Source organism: Parambassis ranga, chromosome 22 (genome assembly GCF_900634625.1).
Source record: "Parambassis ranga chromosome 22, fParRan2.1, whole genome shotgun sequence".
In the NCBI taxonomy this organism is placed as follows: Eukaryota; Metazoa; Chordata; class Actinopteri; family Ambassidae; genus Parambassis; species Parambassis ranga.
The window spans coordinates 5,568,827-5,587,467 of NC_041042.1; the positions used below are offsets into that span (position 1 = coordinate 5,568,827).

The 18,641-nt window shown below is 40.7% G+C and overlaps 2 protein-coding genes across 4 annotated transcripts in view; both read right to left on the reverse strand.

Annotated features, from left to right (window-relative positions):
• Positions 1-12,557, reverse strand: part of kidins220a (kinase D-interacting substrate 220a) — a 37,272-nt gene extending 24,715 nt beyond the window's left edge. For all 3 annotated transcript variants that reach the window (XM_028394774.1, XM_028394772.1, XM_028394773.1), the window contains exons 1-19: positions 12,410-12,557; positions 8,962-9,120; positions 7,962-8,060; positions 7,167-7,265; positions 5,923-6,021; positions 5,548-5,646; positions 5,238-5,336; positions 4,629-4,826; positions 4,387-4,485; positions 4,003-4,101; positions 3,764-3,862; positions 3,470-3,647; positions 3,226-3,390; positions 2,910-3,089; positions 2,304-2,469; positions 1,960-2,111; positions 1,434-1,534; positions 1,104-1,289; positions 790-930 (exon numbers count right to left, since the gene is read on the reverse strand). In XM_028394774.1, the coding sequence (XP_028250575.1) occupies positions 790-930; positions 1,104-1,289; positions 1,434-1,534; positions 1,960-2,111; positions 2,304-2,469; positions 2,910-3,089; positions 3,226-3,390; positions 3,470-3,647; positions 3,764-3,862; positions 4,003-4,101; positions 4,387-4,485; positions 4,629-4,826; positions 5,238-5,336; positions 5,548-5,646; positions 5,923-6,021; positions 7,167-7,265; positions 7,962-8,060; positions 8,962-9,093 (2,391 nt within the window). In that variant the 5' untranslated portion in view covers positions 9,094-9,120; positions 12,410-12,557. The remainder of the gene's footprint in view (positions 1-789; positions 931-1,103; positions 1,290-1,433; positions 1,535-1,959; positions 2,112-2,303; positions 2,470-2,909; positions 3,090-3,225; positions 3,391-3,469; positions 3,648-3,763; positions 3,863-4,002; positions 4,102-4,386; positions 4,486-4,628; positions 4,827-5,237; positions 5,337-5,547; positions 5,647-5,922; positions 6,022-7,166; positions 7,266-7,961; positions 8,061-8,961; positions 9,121-12,409) is intronic.
• A 4,538-nt stretch (positions 12,558-17,095) lies between these two features.
• The window catches only part of mboat2a (membrane bound O-acyltransferase domain containing 2a), a 28,562-nt gene continuing 27,016 nt past the window's right edge, over positions 17,096-18,641 (reverse strand). Inside the window, exons 12-13 of the mRNA XM_028395676.1 lie at positions 17,802-17,953; positions 17,096-17,398 (exon numbers count right to left, since the gene is read on the reverse strand). Of these exons, the coding sequence (XP_028251477.1) occupies positions 17,248-17,398; positions 17,802-17,953 (303 nt within the window). The 3' untranslated portion in view covers positions 17,096-17,247. The remainder of the gene's footprint in view (positions 17,399-17,801; positions 17,954-18,641) is intronic.

An 18,641-nucleotide genomic window follows, 5' to 3' on the forward strand; every position in this document is an offset into this window, starting at 1 on the left:
GTTTACAATCAAATCAATCTTTGACTTGACAGCTTGAGGCACCCGTCAGCTGTAGTACTTAAAACTTAATGACTCCTGTGAGAGCTGACTTGTCTATAGCACATGGTGCCGGGGATTTCCACTCTGCTAACTAAGGGACATTGTCCAAGTGTCACAGGACATCGATTTGTGCTCCATGCATTCATGGTTTGTTAACCCCTGGCCAGAACCCTCAGTCTGGCCCCGCAGGACGATGAACCTTCATCCCTAAAGCAGCTGTCAACACTATCAACTAAGGCACTATCACATGAGTGTCTGCATCCCTAATGCTCATTACGCAGTACAAAAGTACAAGTACAGATGGGGAAAAATTACATTTGCTAAATGATAAATGTGTAAGAAAAAAACCTGATTTCTGAGTGCTGTTTGAATCTCAACAGAAGATGGTTTCAGAGTGACTGGGAGGTGCTTGCAAAGATGAGAAGATTACATTAGCACACAGGAGGTTGCCATCGTCTCTGGGATTACTTCACCAAATAATAACATTTGGCTAAAAGGAAATCATATTACAGCAGCTGGGAGGAAGAATTTAAACCTGGAGGCGAGCGGAGGCAGCTGGGAACACTGAGGTGGCTCCAGTGCAACAGGGCTATGTGGGCTCTGTGTGCACAGGTGAAGACCTACTTTAAGTTAGGGCCACATGGCAACTGCTCTACAAAGTGGCAGATTCTTTCATTATCTTATTAACTGTCAGGAGGAAGCTGCTCTGATCATTTATCTACCCAGACCCAAGCACTTGCAAAAACACACCGTGTCCAGCATCTGCAGCACTTTGTCCTGTTCACAAGCATCTAGCCCGTCGATGATAACAGCCATACGCGTCTGGTTCTGAGTAAAGCCGTCGATAGTTTTGGCCATTTTTGACATTAGCTCCACTTCGTGCTTCAGAACCTGGGAAGAGATGTGGACAAAAATGACTGTGTACGCAAGGCATTTATAGCATTAGGAAGGATAACTTAACATTTTCATAAGAAAATGAATGCCACATTAGCCCCAACAACAGGCTGTGAAAGGACTTCCATTTACTCTTGATTAGGTACAATTACTAAAGTGGATTATTCTACCTTCATAAATCCTTCACTCTTTAGCTTGTGCAAGTTGTTGGCAGCACTATGCAGGCGTTTCCTCTGGGAGTAGAGGACAGAATCAGCCACCTGCCACCAGGTCCGACAGTTGAGCAGTAAGGCCAGGCCGACCACGCTGGCCATGGCTATCAGCACTGCATTTACTGTCAGATTCTCAGGGTTCACCTAAGGAGTCAAAAGAGCAAAACTAATTAAGGACTGTTATATTTAAGCAGATATATGTGGCCAGAGGCTACTTTTCCCTCACATAAAACTATGCAAAACCTTGCATGTATTGCCATATTACTATACATCAGCCATTTAACCCACCTTAAAGATAGCCAGTACTGCCATCCCAGTGATCAGACAGCCTAGTGTCAAGGCAAACAGCACAAACGATGGAACACAGCACGTTTTCTTCCATTTTTGACCTGAGGTGTTGGAGGAAAGCAGAGAAGAATATTAAGATAAAAAGAAAGACTTACCCACTATGGTGGCCTTACTGCTACCTTCACAAATGCAAACAACTTGATTCAAACATAACTATGGTTTCCTTTAGGGTTTTTGAGCATATTCCTCTGGTATGTATTTCACATTACATCACATGTGTGTTTTATGCATTTTACTTGCATTGCCAATTCACAATATACAAAACAAAGCATTTTGAAGCCATCATGAAAAAATAAGCAGTGTTTTTACTGGTACCTCTGAAACCTTCTCTTATATATTTATAAGTTGTTGTTACATAAGCTGGTATTACAAACTGTAATACTCTGTAATCATTTTTTTATTGTGAATGTGAGCACTGACTGAAGGGTCATTACATGAGACATAAAGCCAAAGACAGTGATGTCACCTTGGATTTCATCATTCTTGAAAACTCTGAACAATCTGGTAGCCATAAAGCCAAACTCCCTCTCGCATGCATCTGAAAGTGTGGCAACCATTTCTGCCATGGAGGTCTCCCCTCCAACGCTGGAGAGACGATTATAATCCGTGAAGAGGAACCTGTGAAGCGTGCAAAAGAAAAATGTTTTGCAAAATGTCAATGGAGATTCTCAGTCATCCAGGTCATATTTATTCATGTTTCATTCACAGAAGTTTGATTCTAAATAATGGTTAAAACTGTAAACATGCCGTCTAATTAAGTCTTTAAATCAAAACAGCTGTTAACATGTATACATCTTTGTTTTCTTTCACCTGACAGGAAGGGCGCGGGTGGTCTGCTCAGGAAGCTCAAGAGGGTTGACAAACATCAGCTTGAGCAGCAGCTCCAGATAGCCAACTTGACGAGCCAGACGGGTGCTGATGACCCATGCCCAGTTCCAGCTCTCTCTCTCACGTCGGCTTCCAAAGTACACCAGCACTGAACACATGGCAAAATATACACATTCAACATTGCTAATATTCATTACATTCAACCTTTTATTATATATACTGGAGTTGGTCTGTATCAGGCTAACCCCTTCAAAGTCGGTAAGAGAGAATCAGGTTATTGATCATATTGGTAGTATTATGGCACCCTCTAGTGAGTAGTCCTTTTACAAAAGCTTACCACTTTAAACCTTGCAAAGCACATCTGATAAACCAACTGGAATTGTAGTAAGATACATGTTGATATATATTTGGTATTTGTTTGCAAGTCAAACAGCAAATAAACCTGTGTTTTCTTTGAGAGACCCTTTACAGAACATTGAGTTGACAAAAGGAGTTGACCTTTCACCAACATTTCACAAGAAGTGCATGCAAAGCAGAATCTACCAACAGTTATTCAGTATCCAAATTCTAGCTCGCTTGTCACCTCACCGAAAAAGATGTAGAGCAAGGCGAGAAGGCTGAGGGAGACAGCGATTGCCAACTTGGGATCAACAGCAAAGCCCAGGACAACAGCCACTGAGCCGCAGAGTAGCAGTGTGAGGAAGACGACCAGCCAGGAGAACTGGAACAGAGGCTCTATCTGCTGGCCCGCAAATGTCTTCATCTCATCTGTTTGACAAGAGGAAGAAACATGAGAAGCCAAAACAAAGAAACTAATTAAAACCTGCTCAAATAGCAATTTCCCACATTTCTGTACTGTTTATCCTCATGGAAGATTATTTTCTGATGCTGTGGGATTTCTTACCCTCTAGTTTCTTAAGAAGGAAAGACTTGCCGCTTCCCCACTGAGCATACAGGCCAACACAGATAGGTGGCTGCATGGTGGGTTCACTGAGGATGTCTGCTAAAGCACTGCTATATAGGTCATAACCCAACATGTCTCCATCGGACTCTGAGGGGGACAGGTGCTCTGAGAGAGAAAGATAGAAGAGTTGAGAGAGAAGCAAATCTACACTTCTATAGGAATGGAAAGTAGTAATGAGTCGTACTGGCTCCAAATATCTGTGTCAGGATGCTTTTCTGGTGGGTGCAATCGATGTTGTATGGCGTTTCACCAGCTTTGTTGGGGCGGTACAGCAGGCGACCGTCTTTGGGGTTCCTCAGCAGCAGCTCAGCCAACTTTCGGCTTCGCCCTCGGATGGCAATATGGAGAGGCGTGTCTCCTTTCTGAGAAAAGAACACAAAACTTACTGAATTATTAAAAAAAAAGAGAGAGCATGCGGATTGCAAAATGCAAAATGTTTATGTTTTGTATGTTTGTTTTATTGTATTGCAAAGAGTACCTTGTCTATTGCAGACACCTTGGCTCCTTTATCCAGCAACAGTTCTACTATTTCTATGTTTCTCATTTTTGTAGCTTTGATAAGTGGGGTCTCACCCTCCTTAAAAACAAAGAAACACATTTAAATAAATTCAGGTGAAGATTAGCAATTTCACAACACCATGCATGTGTAAAGTAGGATATTATGTAAACATGTGTAAATGTGGTTTTAAAATTAGATCACAGTTTAAGTATACAAACCTTGGTGCAGCTCTCTGTGTCAGGGTTACATTGCAGGATGTCTCTCACCATGGTAGCGTTACCTTTCTCCACTGCCCAGTAGAGGGCAGTCTTTCCATCCTGATGTAAATTGGACAAAGGAAACTCAGACAAGGTATATTGACTAGTTTGTATAGCTGCCAATGTTGTATATGATTCTATATTGTCTATAATGAAACCATAGAGTCAACAAAACCATACTGTCAAGGATGACACTACTATTTTAGTGCAATTCTAACTAATGAATACAAGTTTACACATCAGAGCAAAATGAACAGTATTTCCAGGGTAAGAACATGAGAAGGCTCCCTGCCTGCTTTTTAAACATCAATAAGGCACTGAAGACGGTGAGAGAGGACCCCCTACCTGACCCCTGACGTCAATATCAGCATATTTGTTCAAGAGAGCTCGGACAATCTCCACATGACCTCCTCTCACTGCCCCAATCAGCACTGTTTCTCCCGTCTGAAAGAGGTAAGGAAACCAGAGAAAATCAGACAGAGATATGGATAGAATTTTAAGTCACAGTGGATTTCACAATATCCACCTTGCAACAGCAACACCCTGTCAGTGTTAAACAGCAGGGTAATAATGGTAGTGTGCCTCACCCTGTCTGGAATATTGACATAGGTGCCGGCATCAAGCAAGTCCTGCACGATTTCTGTGTGCCCCTCCTTTGCAGCAATAGCAAGAGCGGTGTTGCCATCCTTGTCTGTCATGTTAACATTTGGGTTCCTCTTCAGCAGCTCTTTGACAACCTCTGTGTAACCACCTTTCACTGCCACAATGAGAGCTGTCATTGAGTTCTGCAACAAAGAAAGAAGCACTTTACACATTTGAAGGTTTCTCAACATGCCATACATGTTTTTTTTTTTGAATGGATGTAAACACTATGAATTCTCATGTTGAAATCTCATTCAGAGATTGAATGATCGCATGTAAATTAAGTGCTCTGCAACATTAGCTACTGCAGTGACATCTGATTATTGACGCTACTTGTGAAACAACCACATCATTCTCGTTGGCAGGACAGATGCAACATGACTCGAAGGAGCACAGATGTGCTGCATCATGGACGTCATCAATTATTCAATAATGTGGTTTAGTATGTTGTTCCACCTTCTAATTTTATTTTGTAGCTAAAATCCTTTTGGCACTTTCCAGTCTACTTGAAAGCATAACAATGTTGGCTCTTTGCTGAATTTTAGTCCACTTACAGCTCCTTCCTGGTCCGCGTCAGCTCCATTGGCAAGGAGGTGCATCACACTCTCATAGTGACCCTTCCTTGCAGCCCAAATCAAGGGTGTTGTGCCATACTGAGAAGAATATAAGCAAATATTGCATGTGAATCATGGGTAACAACAGATGATTCAATGCACACCTTTTTGACTTTTTTTCTTAAATAACAATAAAGAAAGAAAGAAAGAAACAGAAGAGAGGAGAAGGACATGTGTAACAGGAAACCACTGAGTACATCTTCAGCAGGAATAAAAACAGGTAAATGAACATCTGTCAGTAAGTTGTTACCTTGTCTGAGCAGTTGACCTTGGCTCCATGCAGCAGCAGGAGATGGACAATCTCTCCATGGCCTCGACCTGCTGCCCAGATAATGGGGTAGACACTGTACTGTTGGGGAAGAGGACAGCGGTGCAGTCATGCTGAGAGTAACTAATGATCGGTGTCAGGCTTGCGGTCATACAAATACTTTAAGCCACTTCACATGACTCAGGCAGCAGATGATGTTCTGAGCGCTGTGCAGGTTAAGAGAAGGGTTTTAATCCCTTTCACAACTTTGTAACCCCTTAAATTCACTGACATTTACTACTTTTTAAAACCTTAAAATGTTGCAACCAAAATAAAATGACATGTTTTCTATATATATTGTGTTCTCAGTCTCAGTACCTGCCCAGTGATGTTAGGGTTAGCTCCTTTTTCCAAAAGCAGCTGAGCCACAACTGTGCGACCTTTGTAGGCTGCCCACATGAGAGCAGTCCAACCACCCTGAGTGGAAAACACACACACACATTTGTAGAAAGGATTTGTCAGTGACAATCAACACATCACATTAAATGTAAGTAGAGTAATATTGAGAGCATTTGATTATTAGTATCATTTTATCATAAATAGGTGTAAATGTAGCAAGAGTATTACATTTAAAGCTAACAGAATAGGTAGATCTGGGCAGATTTTGTAGTAGGAAAATGTGCTATTTACAGATGGTGTGACACTCTTTCCAGTGCACAGTATCACACAGTGCGGTTTATTATAATCCCACTGTGATGACTGGCTGTGATCTGTCCTGTGCAGCTTAGACACACCCTGAACACGAATGAGTCACTTGACATCCTGAGTCACTTCCACACAGTCGCACAGGTCAAGAAATTAAATGTACATTTCTTAACTTTATTCTTTATAAAAAAGTGGAGGACAAAAAAATCAAGGATATGAAAATGCACTAAGTCTTCCATTATAATAATGCTTATTGCTCAATGTGAAAGCAGATACATAATGTCTCCAGCTACTCAAAAGCAGGTAGTGACCATGATTATGGTATCTCTTTGTGCATTACCTCAAGCCTCAATAATATATACAGCACCTGCTATAGGTTGGTTAGGCTAGACTGTCTGACTCTGACATGTCTGGATCAAATGACCAAATGATATCCCATCCGCAATGTCGAGACGAACAAGGTTCAGTAAATGGGATTACTACTAGAGAGGAGCCATCACACAGAAAGTAATTTCATTTTATGTCCATTTCTAAGCTAATGGATTATCTTGTTCAACCAGCACTGCGGCTGTGACAATAGACAGAAATAAAGACATTGTAGTTTGTGTAGTAGCAGCCTAGCAGTTCTCGTACATTCAAAGATTGACTTCCTGAAGCTTGTCCTTGCTACACCCTATATCAATATTTGTATGGGTGTTCATTTTAGGTTTATTAGTTATCAATAGCATCGATTTATGAAACTAACTATGCAGAGTTACTGGCCTGTAGACCAGGGGTGTTCAAATATTATTTCAACTCTTTCAAGGGCTTAAACACTGACAAAATTGACAGTCTAAACAAAAAAAAAACAAGTTCTTATGTAAAAAAGTGTTGCCACCAGGTGTAAAATAAAGAACCACTTTCTTCCATATCCTCACCATGTCTCTGTGTTCCAGGTTAGCATTGTTCTCCAGCAGTTCCCCCACCACGTCAATGTGTCCTTCCTTAGCTGCTGAGATCAACGCCGTCCAGCAGTCCTGCACAGACAGACAAGCTGTTACTATGAGAACTCCCATCAGAATCCAAATCCAGCTGACAAAGCGGAGGTACATGTTGGTTCCCAACAATGGTCAAAGTGCTGTACCTACCAGCTGGTCATACCAGGTGCTCATAGGAACACGATGTCTCATTTGATAGACAGGAGTGTCAAAGAGGAGAAAGTGAGAGATAAGAGTGACTACAGTATTCGACTCTCTCCTTCTGTGAGAGTGAGTAGGTTTTGAGTGTGCCATGTGTAATAGCAGGTTACATGTACGTGCGATGTTAATGAGAGGTGTGCGAGCATGGATGCGTGTGCCTTAGTAGGAGGGTGCATACGTGCTGGAGAGTGTGCGTGTGCGTGGGGGGGGGGGTTGGCCTCAAAAGACACAGGGTGTTGGCTAAAGAGCGGATCCTGTCATTAAGCGAAAAGAGTGAAGGTAAAAGTGTGTAATAAGAGGTCATTATGGATCATGATGGCTCATAATAGCTGAGCACTAAGTCTGAGTGTGGTGAGTTCAGCAAGATGAAACATCAAGGCCACTTGTCTTCTTATACAACCGGATGATGCAGCTGAAATGACCGCATTGTTTTTCACCTGTGCTTAAACTCCACATGTACCTGTATGTGGGGGGGGGGGGGGGGGGGTCGGCGCTCACATTTGGCATTTCGTAATTTTATGTGTGCACACTCACAACATCATCCAAGTTAATGTTGGCTCCTCTCCTAATAAGCTCTTGTACAATCTCCAGATTTCCCTGCTCTGCTGCCACCATCAGGGGAGTCTGGCCATTCTGAAACAAAGAGAAAGCAATTTAAATAGAGCAGTGATAAAGATGTTTAACATGCCAATTAATTATGCTGTATTTTCTTTGAGCCCACTGATAACCCATAGGAAGGCGGTGAAAGCCAGAGCCATTATTTAATGGTTTAACATGAATCACGCCCTAATTGCCATATGGCCACCACTCTCTATTTTCTCTCTATTGGTCAGAGACTATTGTACAGCTTTTCTTGTTGTCCAACAGATGTGAGTTTTTACATGTTTACACAAACCTAGCATAAAAACAGCAAGAGGTATTAACCTAGTTTTTTGTGCCCTTCCCTTACACTACAGCCTCTGTTTTTAAAGAATCTATGAACCACCATCAGTTTAAATGTACGCTAATGTTCTACTAACTGTGCTTCATTTGTTTGCCACAGGTTACAACACAGCCTTGCGCTTGTTTACAGTCAGTTCTGTGTGTTACACACAAATCAAACACCTTTGTGTGGCTGAGGCAGATATGCAGAGGGCAAAAAAACAACCACATGTCTGACTGGAATGAGGAACTCACACTTTTAAGAAGGCAGCTTAAAAAAACAAAGAATATAGCCTGTGTAGATAACAGAAATCCTATTTTACTGGAAATAACAAGACCCGATACATAAGCACAACTAAATACAGATAAACAGAAAGAGAATATGTCATATATATAGGCCATGTCAACAGCTTGGTAGGAATATTAAACATTATGTTTTCACAGTATCAATAGACAAGATCAAAGTGACAACAAATCTGCAAAGATATTTAAAACAATAAAAAGACATATGCAAGCTTTTTAATGTACAGTAGCTTTAAATTTTAACCTTTTCAAACATTCCACGTTTTCAACAAAACACTTCTTGCATACTTTTGTTACGTGGTCTACTTACATCACTCCTGCTGTCCACATCTCTGAACTTGTCCAAATGGGCTTTAATAGCAGCCAGGTTCTCCTCTTCCACGAAGCTGAACAGACTCTGGACAGCCAGAGAGGTCATCTTCAGGGAATTAGTGGTATCCATGGCTGGCTGCTAACCGCCTGTACACCACTGTGGAGCAAAGGATAGCTGATTAGCATATACAGCGAGCAAAGGTCAGTAACTATATCTACCCTGTCTGTGCAGCTAAAATGTATGACACTACAAAGAGACGTGTTAAAACGATGGCCAGGATGAGGGTGTGGTGTTTCTTTGATGTGATGCTGTGGAATAAACCAGCAACCAACTCAAGGAAACATAAAACAGAGACTACAAGATGTTTGGTGAGGGTGGAGTTTCAGCATAGCTCAAACAGTTAGGCTGTAATATATGATTAAGACATAAAACGAGTTAAATTATGGAAACTCTAAAGTAAAAAAACATTTCTTAGGTGTGTCTGTTTTGTGCATGTCAACATGCATTGTTTCCATTTACCAGTTTTTCCTGATTTTGTCATATAAATACACACTTCCACAAAGTTCTAAACCTTGAAGAAGTTTGTATGTGTGTGTGTTTCAGAGGGAAAGGTACATTTTTTAATACAATTTTAAAGTGTGGCTACAACAAGACAATGCACCCAACAAGCTCATTACACAAGACTTAACAGGGGATTTCGGTTCTTTGCAGATATGCTCAGTCTGTCTACTCATGCTGAAAACATGAACTGAAATTTGCCTGCTCAATATAATGAACACAGAGCAATCACAATGCCTTCCTCAAGATAAGTTAACCAAGTCATCCAATACCAATGAAGACAAACAGCAGTCTTTAAACTTTGACTCTTTGATGTAACAATTGGTGCACTCGACTGTGTGCTTCAATTATATCAAAGCCAGTATCTGCTTTACCCTTGTGCACGAACTGAAATTGGACATTGTGGAAAAGAGTTCTGCCTATAAGAACAATAGACTGCACACTATTTTACTGATGAGAAGATAAAGTAAGACACAGAGAGACATTGGACAAATCAATACACACAACCCACTTTGAGAACATTATCTATAATTAGGCTGCAGCACTGTTCTAAAGATTTATCTCAAAACCCAGACATAGAGCAAACATGTTCATCTTTTCTTTAACCAAGATCACAAAATCATAACAATCTGCAATACACAGGCTGCCCAGATGTTAAATCTTTCACAAGACTGAACAGGACAAAAACACTCAAATATGGGTTCTTTTGTTGTATTAGGGATTCAGCCAATCGATAAAAAACTCATTAATGATTCATCAAGTTGGGCTCTTCCATCATGGTCAGGCTTACTTCCTGCCAGAGTAAAACAAAATTAATGAGGTGCATTCATGGCTCTCAAGTTGCCTTGGCAATGGTTTTTATAAAAGAATGACCGAACATGCTGCTCAATATTTCACCATAATCCTGGACACAAGCGGCTCAGGCACAGGTCAATAAATGCTTAAATGTCACATGCCTGTTTGGCTGTCAGTACAAAGGCCTTAACAGTCAAATTCAGAGTAAATGATCCAATGTGCATGATCTTTCAATTTTTGTTTTCTGGCTCTGTTTCTTCAGTCATGCATAACCTGCCAACTGTTCTCCCATATCACAGGATAAGTGAAAAAAAATCCTTTGTTTACAGGGAAAGCAGTAGGAGCATGTTGACACACCCTCCCCTGCTCCTTGTCTCTCAGCACAATGGGTGGACAACTACACAGCACAAGAACCAATCAAAAACATTTAGCTCTCACTCTGTTCATCTGTGATTAGACAGGTGCTCACACTTACATCATTTTTTTTAAACAAGACACATGTCCAGACCACCAAGAAAAACAGTAAAAAAAATAAATATAAAAGATGCAGAAATTGTGACAGAGGTACAACAGAAAACACTAAAAACAGTTAACAGATGAAAGCCTTACCTTGGTGTAGGGGTGAAATCACATTCGTCAAAACAATACTAATACTGATTCCTTGCCCAGTCGCACTGGGTATCAACAAGCACTGCCGGCCTCACACTCAGCATCCCCCCGTTTTCACTCACAGCTGAATATTAGATGAGGGGGCTGGCCTACGCCCATCTCTCCCGAACACAAAAGACACACGCGCCCAGATTTCCATTCATTTCATGCACTGGCGTAGATCCAATTGATACAAGATAAAAGGACAATGAGGGCAATTAAGATGTCGGGTTGAATTTGTATAGTTTGATTTTATGAGCCATGCCATAAAGTAACAGTTGGTTGCTAATAATTGGAGCAAATTGTGGCAAATTATTGACATAATTCCACTGTTTAAATGACTCAACTGTCTGCGTATTTATTAAAACTATGCAGTGAAATAACAAATAACAAATGTAATTAAATGGATTTACAAGTTAATGGGACTGTAAAAAGTATAAACAGCAAGTCCATTAATTTTTCAGTAAGTGAATAAAAATGTTTTTAAAGCAAAAATACTAAAATGTGTTTTGGACAAACCAAGAGTTTTTTTTTCACAACTGTCTAACATTTTACAGGCCAACAAATGGATTTATTAAAACACTTCAAATGTATTTTATAATATCTTGATAATTACAGCCTAATCCACAGATGTTCCTGTATTAAAACAACCATGACATATGTGATGGTTTCCCCCTGACCTACTTCTGTATCAGGTATGGTTTAGAATTGACATAAAAACACAGACTACTGGATTATAATCATAACAAAAACACAAATGTTCTCCTCGTCAGCTCTGCTGCTATCTGAAAACATTCAAATGTACGAGGTGAACTGAGCAGACAACACTGGATATGATCTCTAAATTTAACGGTCAGCTCTTTATGGCTGGTCATGTGGGTATGAAACTGCTGAGGACTCAGTTCCCAGGAGGGGACCCAGCAGGGTCTGATCCAAAACAACAGGTTTGTCTGGAAAACCGTTGATATAAACAACATCTAGAAAAAGACTTTTATTCAGACAGGTGGGTTGTATTTTGAAAACTTTAAGCCTTAAACAAAACTAGCCAGGACAGTGTGAGCATATAATAAAACATTACACTGTGTGTGTGTTTCCTATGTGCATCTGTAACTTTAAATAGAATGTTTATAAGTGTTTTTTTTCTCAGAAAGGTAGCCTGCTATGCACACGGATATCTCATGTGCTCAAACATGACCCAAAAAACAAAGTAAAGGAAAAATACACTTGGTCTTTTTCTGGTTTTGTTTGCTACAACAAGCACAGTGACTTCTCGTTTTTTAGTACTATCACTAGGAAGCAACACCAAAACAAGCTAATCAAACTCTCAGAGCTAACATGCTAACGTTAGCTCAGAGAGGCTAGCCCGTCAACAGGTCATTATATCACCTTTAAAAGATGTTTAAAAAAGTGCACTTCACAACAAACAGTGTAAAAGTCGTCTTACCTAAACAGTGCTGCTCTGTACGCGCCTGTATGTTGGTTCCTGTTCAGGCAATAATGTCGTTTTTAGTCAACTCATAGTGTATTTGTTTCACTGAGCAACTCTAACCTGCTCCCAGCCTGCTACAGTGGAGCTCCACCTCCTACTACCCCTGGTTACAGCGGCGTAACATGTGGGGGGAGCGGGGCACAAACCTCACTGACGTGAGCCGGAGGCCCTGACACTGGTGTGTTTAGATAAAAACTGTGTCAGTATTTTCATAAACAGTCAAAGGTAAATACTCCTGGCATGTTTCAGGAAATGCTGTTTCAAAATACAGAGGCAGATGTACATGGAGGGGAACACGGGTGGTCTAGTGTTCCCTGTCTGTGGAGATTCACCCCACATTCTATTAAATTGTTAAGTAAGAGAAACAAATCACATTTTTTTCTATTTAATGCAGATATTTGATATTTATTCCATATCTTCTAAACAACAGTTCCTGATCTTCCCCAGGTCCAGACCTGGTTACCACAGCGCTGCAATACCGTTACTATAGTAACGAAGCTAACAAAGCCAGTGGTTTCTTCGGGCGAGCGTGTAAAACACCGTAAAGAGAACCGTGGGTGAAGTGTGTCGAAGCTGGAGGAGGTGACGTCAGTGTCATCCCACAAAGTCCAGCTCATGCTAAAGCCTTACTGTTTTGTCACATTGGCCCTAGGTGACGTTAGGTTGATGTTAAATCAACTTAGAAAAGTTGTGAGGAAGATATTGTTTACTTTCAGTTACAGTAGACGGTATTATTTGTCTGGCGACATGTTGTTTGCCTTTTCTGCTCCCTCCCCACACACAATGGACATGAGGAGATTCTTAACAAAGACACGGAGAGTTTAGTTAGGAAGCAACAGGTACAGGTGGATATGAGAGGCAGTTATCAAGACAAGGAGAGGTTCTGCAGGTGCCGACCACAGACCATTTCTCTGCTCTCCCTTTCTGCCTGATGTTTGATCACTTTTGCATTTTGTCAGTGTCTCACCCCTAGAGGTAGCATGAGGCGGTGTCTACAACCCACACAAGTTGCTCAGGTAGTGCAGCTCATCCAGGATGGATCAATGCGAGCTGTGGCAAGAGGGTTTGCTGTGTCTGTCAGCACAGTGTCCAGAGCATGGAGGAGCTACCAGGAGACAGGCCAGTACACCAGGAGACATGGAGGGGGCCGTAGGAGGGCAACAACCCAGCAGCAGGACCGTTACCTCCTCCTTTGTGCAAGGAAGAACAGAAGGAGCAGATTCACCATCCTCAGACCCATTGTGAGACCATATGCTGGTGCAGTGGGCCCTGGGTTCCTTCTGATGCATGACAATCATGTGGCTGAAGTGTGTCAGCAGTTCCTGAATGATGAAGGCATTGATGCTATGGACTGGCCTGCCAGTTACCCAGACCTGAATCCAATTCAGCACATCTGGGACATCATGTCTCGTTCCATCCACCAACACCACATTGCACCACAGGCTGGGCTATATGCAGGGCTATATATAGATCAGTTATTATTGGATAATATTGATTTTTGAATTGATCAGCAACAGAATTGGACTTGGCTCAGAATTGTAAACAGCCTTTCATGAAATAAAATAAATCCATTGTCTAAGCCACTTTGTCCTGTACTACAAGAAACAGGGTACATCCTGGACAGGTTGACAGCCAATAAAATAAAAAAAACTAGAAAAGGGCATTTTCTGAAGAAAATGCAAGTTTGATTGCTGCAGCTGAAGCATTGCTTTAATGCTGATGTGAAGGATTGATCTGAATTGCTGGAGAATCAGAGTAATTCAGAGCTTTGTATGCCTCTGTGTGTCAGCCTGTCACCATGGTAACAGCAGAGGAGACCTCAAAAACCACTCCAACTTTGAGAGCCTGGCGTGCGGAAACGTTTCGGAATGAGAAAATTCTGAATACCAGTTTGATAGAGCAGCATCTAATGAGCGTTTTAAGATTAAAATGGAGTCTCTAGCTTGAAATTTGTAGGGGGAGATACATTTGGCAGATGACCCTTGTTAAAGGGCTCTCTCATAGACTCCCATGTTAAAGATGACACCGACTCTTTGTTATATTGCAGCCATTTGCTAAAATCATTTAATTCATTTTCATTTTTTCCCTCATTCATGTACACACAGCACCCCATATGGACAGAAAAACACAGAACTGTTGACATTTTTGCACATGTATTAAAAAAGAAAAAGTGAAATATGACATGGTCCTAAGTATTCAGAGCCTTTGCTGTGACGCTCATATGTTGAACTCAGGTGCGTCCATTTCTTCTGATCATCCTTCAGATGGTTCTACACCTTCATTTGAGTCCAGCTGTGTTTGATGATACTGATTGGACTTGATTAGGAAAGACACACACCTGTCTGTATAAGACCTTACAGCTCACAGTGCATGTTAGAGCCAATGAGTATCATGAGCTGAGAACTGCCTGAAGAGCTCAGAGACAGAATTGTGGCAAAGCACAGATCTGACCAAGGTTACAAAAACATTTTGCACGTAAGAGCACAGTGGCCTCCATAAGATGTGTGGGACGACCAGAACCCTTCCTCAAGCTGACCGTCTGGCCAAACTTAGCTATCAGGGCAGAAGAGCCTTGGTGAGAGAGGTAAAGAAGAACCCAAAGATCACTGTGGCTGAGCTCCAGAGATGCAGTCGGGAGATGGGAGAAAGTTGTAGAAAGTCAACCATCACGGCAGCCCTACACCATCCGGGGCTTTATGGCAGAAACCTCAAGAGTGCAAGACACAAGTGAAAGCCCCAAACATACATTTTCGTGTTTAAAAATAATTTCTTTATTTCGCCACATAAATCAGAATTTTAATGTACTGTTATACAAATCTTTCAATAAATTTCCTTCTGACACAAAAATAACCATTATGTTACACAGACGCGCGCACACACACGCACGCTCACAAATACGCAGGCACTCATTTGTGCGCACACACACACACACACACAAAAACAACAACAAAAAAAACAAAATGCGCCATTAATGATTTGGCACTTTGGACATATGGAGCAGTTTGCATTGATCTGCTGGTTTGGGTGGCCATGCAGTGCAATAATCGCTATGTTTGTAGAATGACATCCCTTTACCTTAGGTGGGCCGTACTCGCCTACACAGGGCCCAGGCTACAAATATAGTTTACTTGAGATCACGTCAACATGAATACTGACACACACACACACACACACACAGAGTTATGGCAGGAAAATGCAAGTGTTAGAAAGTCTTAAAAAGAAAAGAGGTTCAAAGCTCACCTCTGCTGCTTTGTTATTACTTTACACAACACAAATGCACCAGTTCAACAAATTATTGACAGATTTGTAGAAATAAAACTCGAAAGTGTCAGAATATTGTAAGTTGGAAATCTCCAGATCATATCAGCTCTAAATTCATTTTGTCATTTTATTATTTAAACAACAGTGAGGGGGCTTATTATTACGCCTTTCATTCTACCAAACACTTGAGCTGGCCGTCTGACCTCATGCCTGCTTTACAGAGTAAACTGGATGATTTGAAAGGCCTAAGGTGAGCTATGGACCAAAAGAACCAGTGACTTACACAGTAAATGTACCCTGAAACATCCCCTAGATCTAACAAAGTGCACACAATATGAAATAAGACCATTTATCACAACAGCCAGTCTATGTCTTTGAATTTTGTACAATATTTTTTATGTCACATACATAAATAACTGCATCAGATTTCCTCACAGACTAATGCAAATTGAAAAATGTGTAGCCCGGATATCCGTCATTTTGAAATATTTTCCTTTACATTCGATTGGCTTGTAATACTTCATTAGATTTCTGTTGCATTTTAAGGATTTAAAACAAAATAATCCACTCTTAATCCAATCCAATATTGGATATAATTTGAACACCTGTTGTGTGACAAATATAAGATTAAGAAAATGCTGCTCAAACCCGGGTTAAAACAAAAACATTGTAAATTATGAGCAGGTAAATATACTCCCTTTCAAATACACATTTGTCCGACGTGTCATGTTAAAAAAAAAAACAGATATGAAAAATATAAAAAGAAAATTTAACTCTATAGACTGCTGGAGATGGACAAGATGTCAATTCCACTGCGGCACTCTCTCTGTCATGATCAGCTCATCCCAGAAGAACAAAAATAAAGAAATAAGAATGTATTTCCAATAGTGTTGTCACAAACATCTAAATACAAAAAACGTAAAATGTGAATTCTTCTTGAGCAAAGGTTAAAAAAAAAAAAGACATAGAAATCAAACAATATTTTGAGGATCCTAAGGCCTGTTTGAAATTGGCAGCTGATGATAAAGGTTATGTTTCTTTTACATGTACACATTTTCTGTTCCCACCTAACAGAGGCTTTGTATCCAGACAATGACAAAAACCCTCCACATACTGCACTCCTACTCTAAACATCTAACATAACATCACACAGATGTAACTGCATTTCAGTTTTGCAGTGTGCCATCGTAACTATTACTACCTGCAGAGTACATAGAGGGTTTAAGGCAGCTTGGAAGTCTTCATTTTCACTAATAATCTTATGTGAAGTAACCACCGTGGCCGTTGCTTCATCCTGGTCTCTTATCCGTGTCAGAAGTGTGATTGCCGTCATCCTTGCTACTGGAAGTTTTGACAGGACGTTGACTTGTGTGTGTTTTGTTTTTTTCTTTTTCTGATAGGATTCTCAGAGATATTTGGTTCTTTGTCAGGTAAACAGACTGGACACACTACAGCTCTCAGTGGTTTCTAGTTCGTCTCAGTGTTTCTGCTGCTGCTGCTGCTGATGGGACTGCAGGCCACCGTCCCGGACCTCATGTGGTCTTATCTTTCTGGTTGCAGTTGTTGTCTGTGCTGTTGTGATCTGTCTGGTTGTCCTGCTGTTCTTTGCCCTGTCGACGCTTTTTGACAGGCAGGGCCAGTACCACCAGTAGACACAGAAGGTGTAAGCAGAAGTACCAACACCTGCAAAAGCATCAAATAGCATTTGGAAGAAGAAAATGACATTGAACTGTTGCTCTGAATGTTCCTCTGTCAGCTAGTCTTTAGTGAAATCTCTTACAAACTACACACTCAATTGTAATTTTCTTTATAAACAAACACCTACAAACTGAGGCTGTTTTATACTTTCTATGACTGGGTTTATATTTCATGGCTGCAGCTAAGCAATATTCAGGGCACTCATTTTATTTCCTCCTCATAAATCCCCTTCTTCCTTTGCTCATTAAACTGTCTTCTTAACTGTTAGAGCCTGAAAAGGAAAGACCCAGGCTAATACCACAAGCAATGACTATCCATAATATCTATAATAATAAAAACAAGAAGCAGTTATTCTTCTCATTAACTTCTTTTACTCATGTATACATACCTGTAGAATTTGACTGATGGTCCTATAGTAAGTAGGACAAATGGCACCACTGTGTAACTTATGGCAACCTGAGTACATGCCCATGTGATGACATCATAGACACACTTGTAGGAGTCAGAGACCAGGAAGTATGGTCTGATGTTGTGCCTAACCTAGAAGATAAAAAAAGAGAGTTGGACTAAACATAAATGAAGCTATAAACTTTAGATTCCACTCATTAGGCTGTACAGTACATTTACCTTGAGGTGGACTAACTGACCGGAAAGTTCTGCATGACAACGGGCAGGACTGCCCATCTCTGCTTATTATCTTTTTTTTTCCCTGCTGTCTCTTGACATGTCATAACTCTTTGGAGACATTTATCTCTGTGTAGCAGTAGCCAGTACTTTCCTGGTGTAACTGGGTCAGTGATCTATGTCCTTACTCAGAAACAGAAGAATAGAGTGCCTGTAGGTTCTCATTAACAACACAGCAGCCATTTTCCGAGAATATTCCGACAGACTTATAGTGCATTTACAGTACTATTATCTCTACATAAATGTTGTTGTCTACTACTTTCTGATAAGAAATGTCCACCATAGTGGAGATTACTGGTAATGGCCACACACTAGTAATGAGTTACGCTACCTATTATCATCCACTTAACTGTCCATAAAGTGATTTTCCTGTTGGTCTGTTAAGTTGTTAAGTGTTAAGTAGCTGTGGTAAAAAGCTTTCATGATATAACAGGGCATTGGAGAAAAAAAAATCAATTTTTGTGACAGGCTTTCATGTAAATGCATCCATTATATGATGCTTCCTGAGTTACAGAAATCTAATAGCTACATTGGGAATTATTAT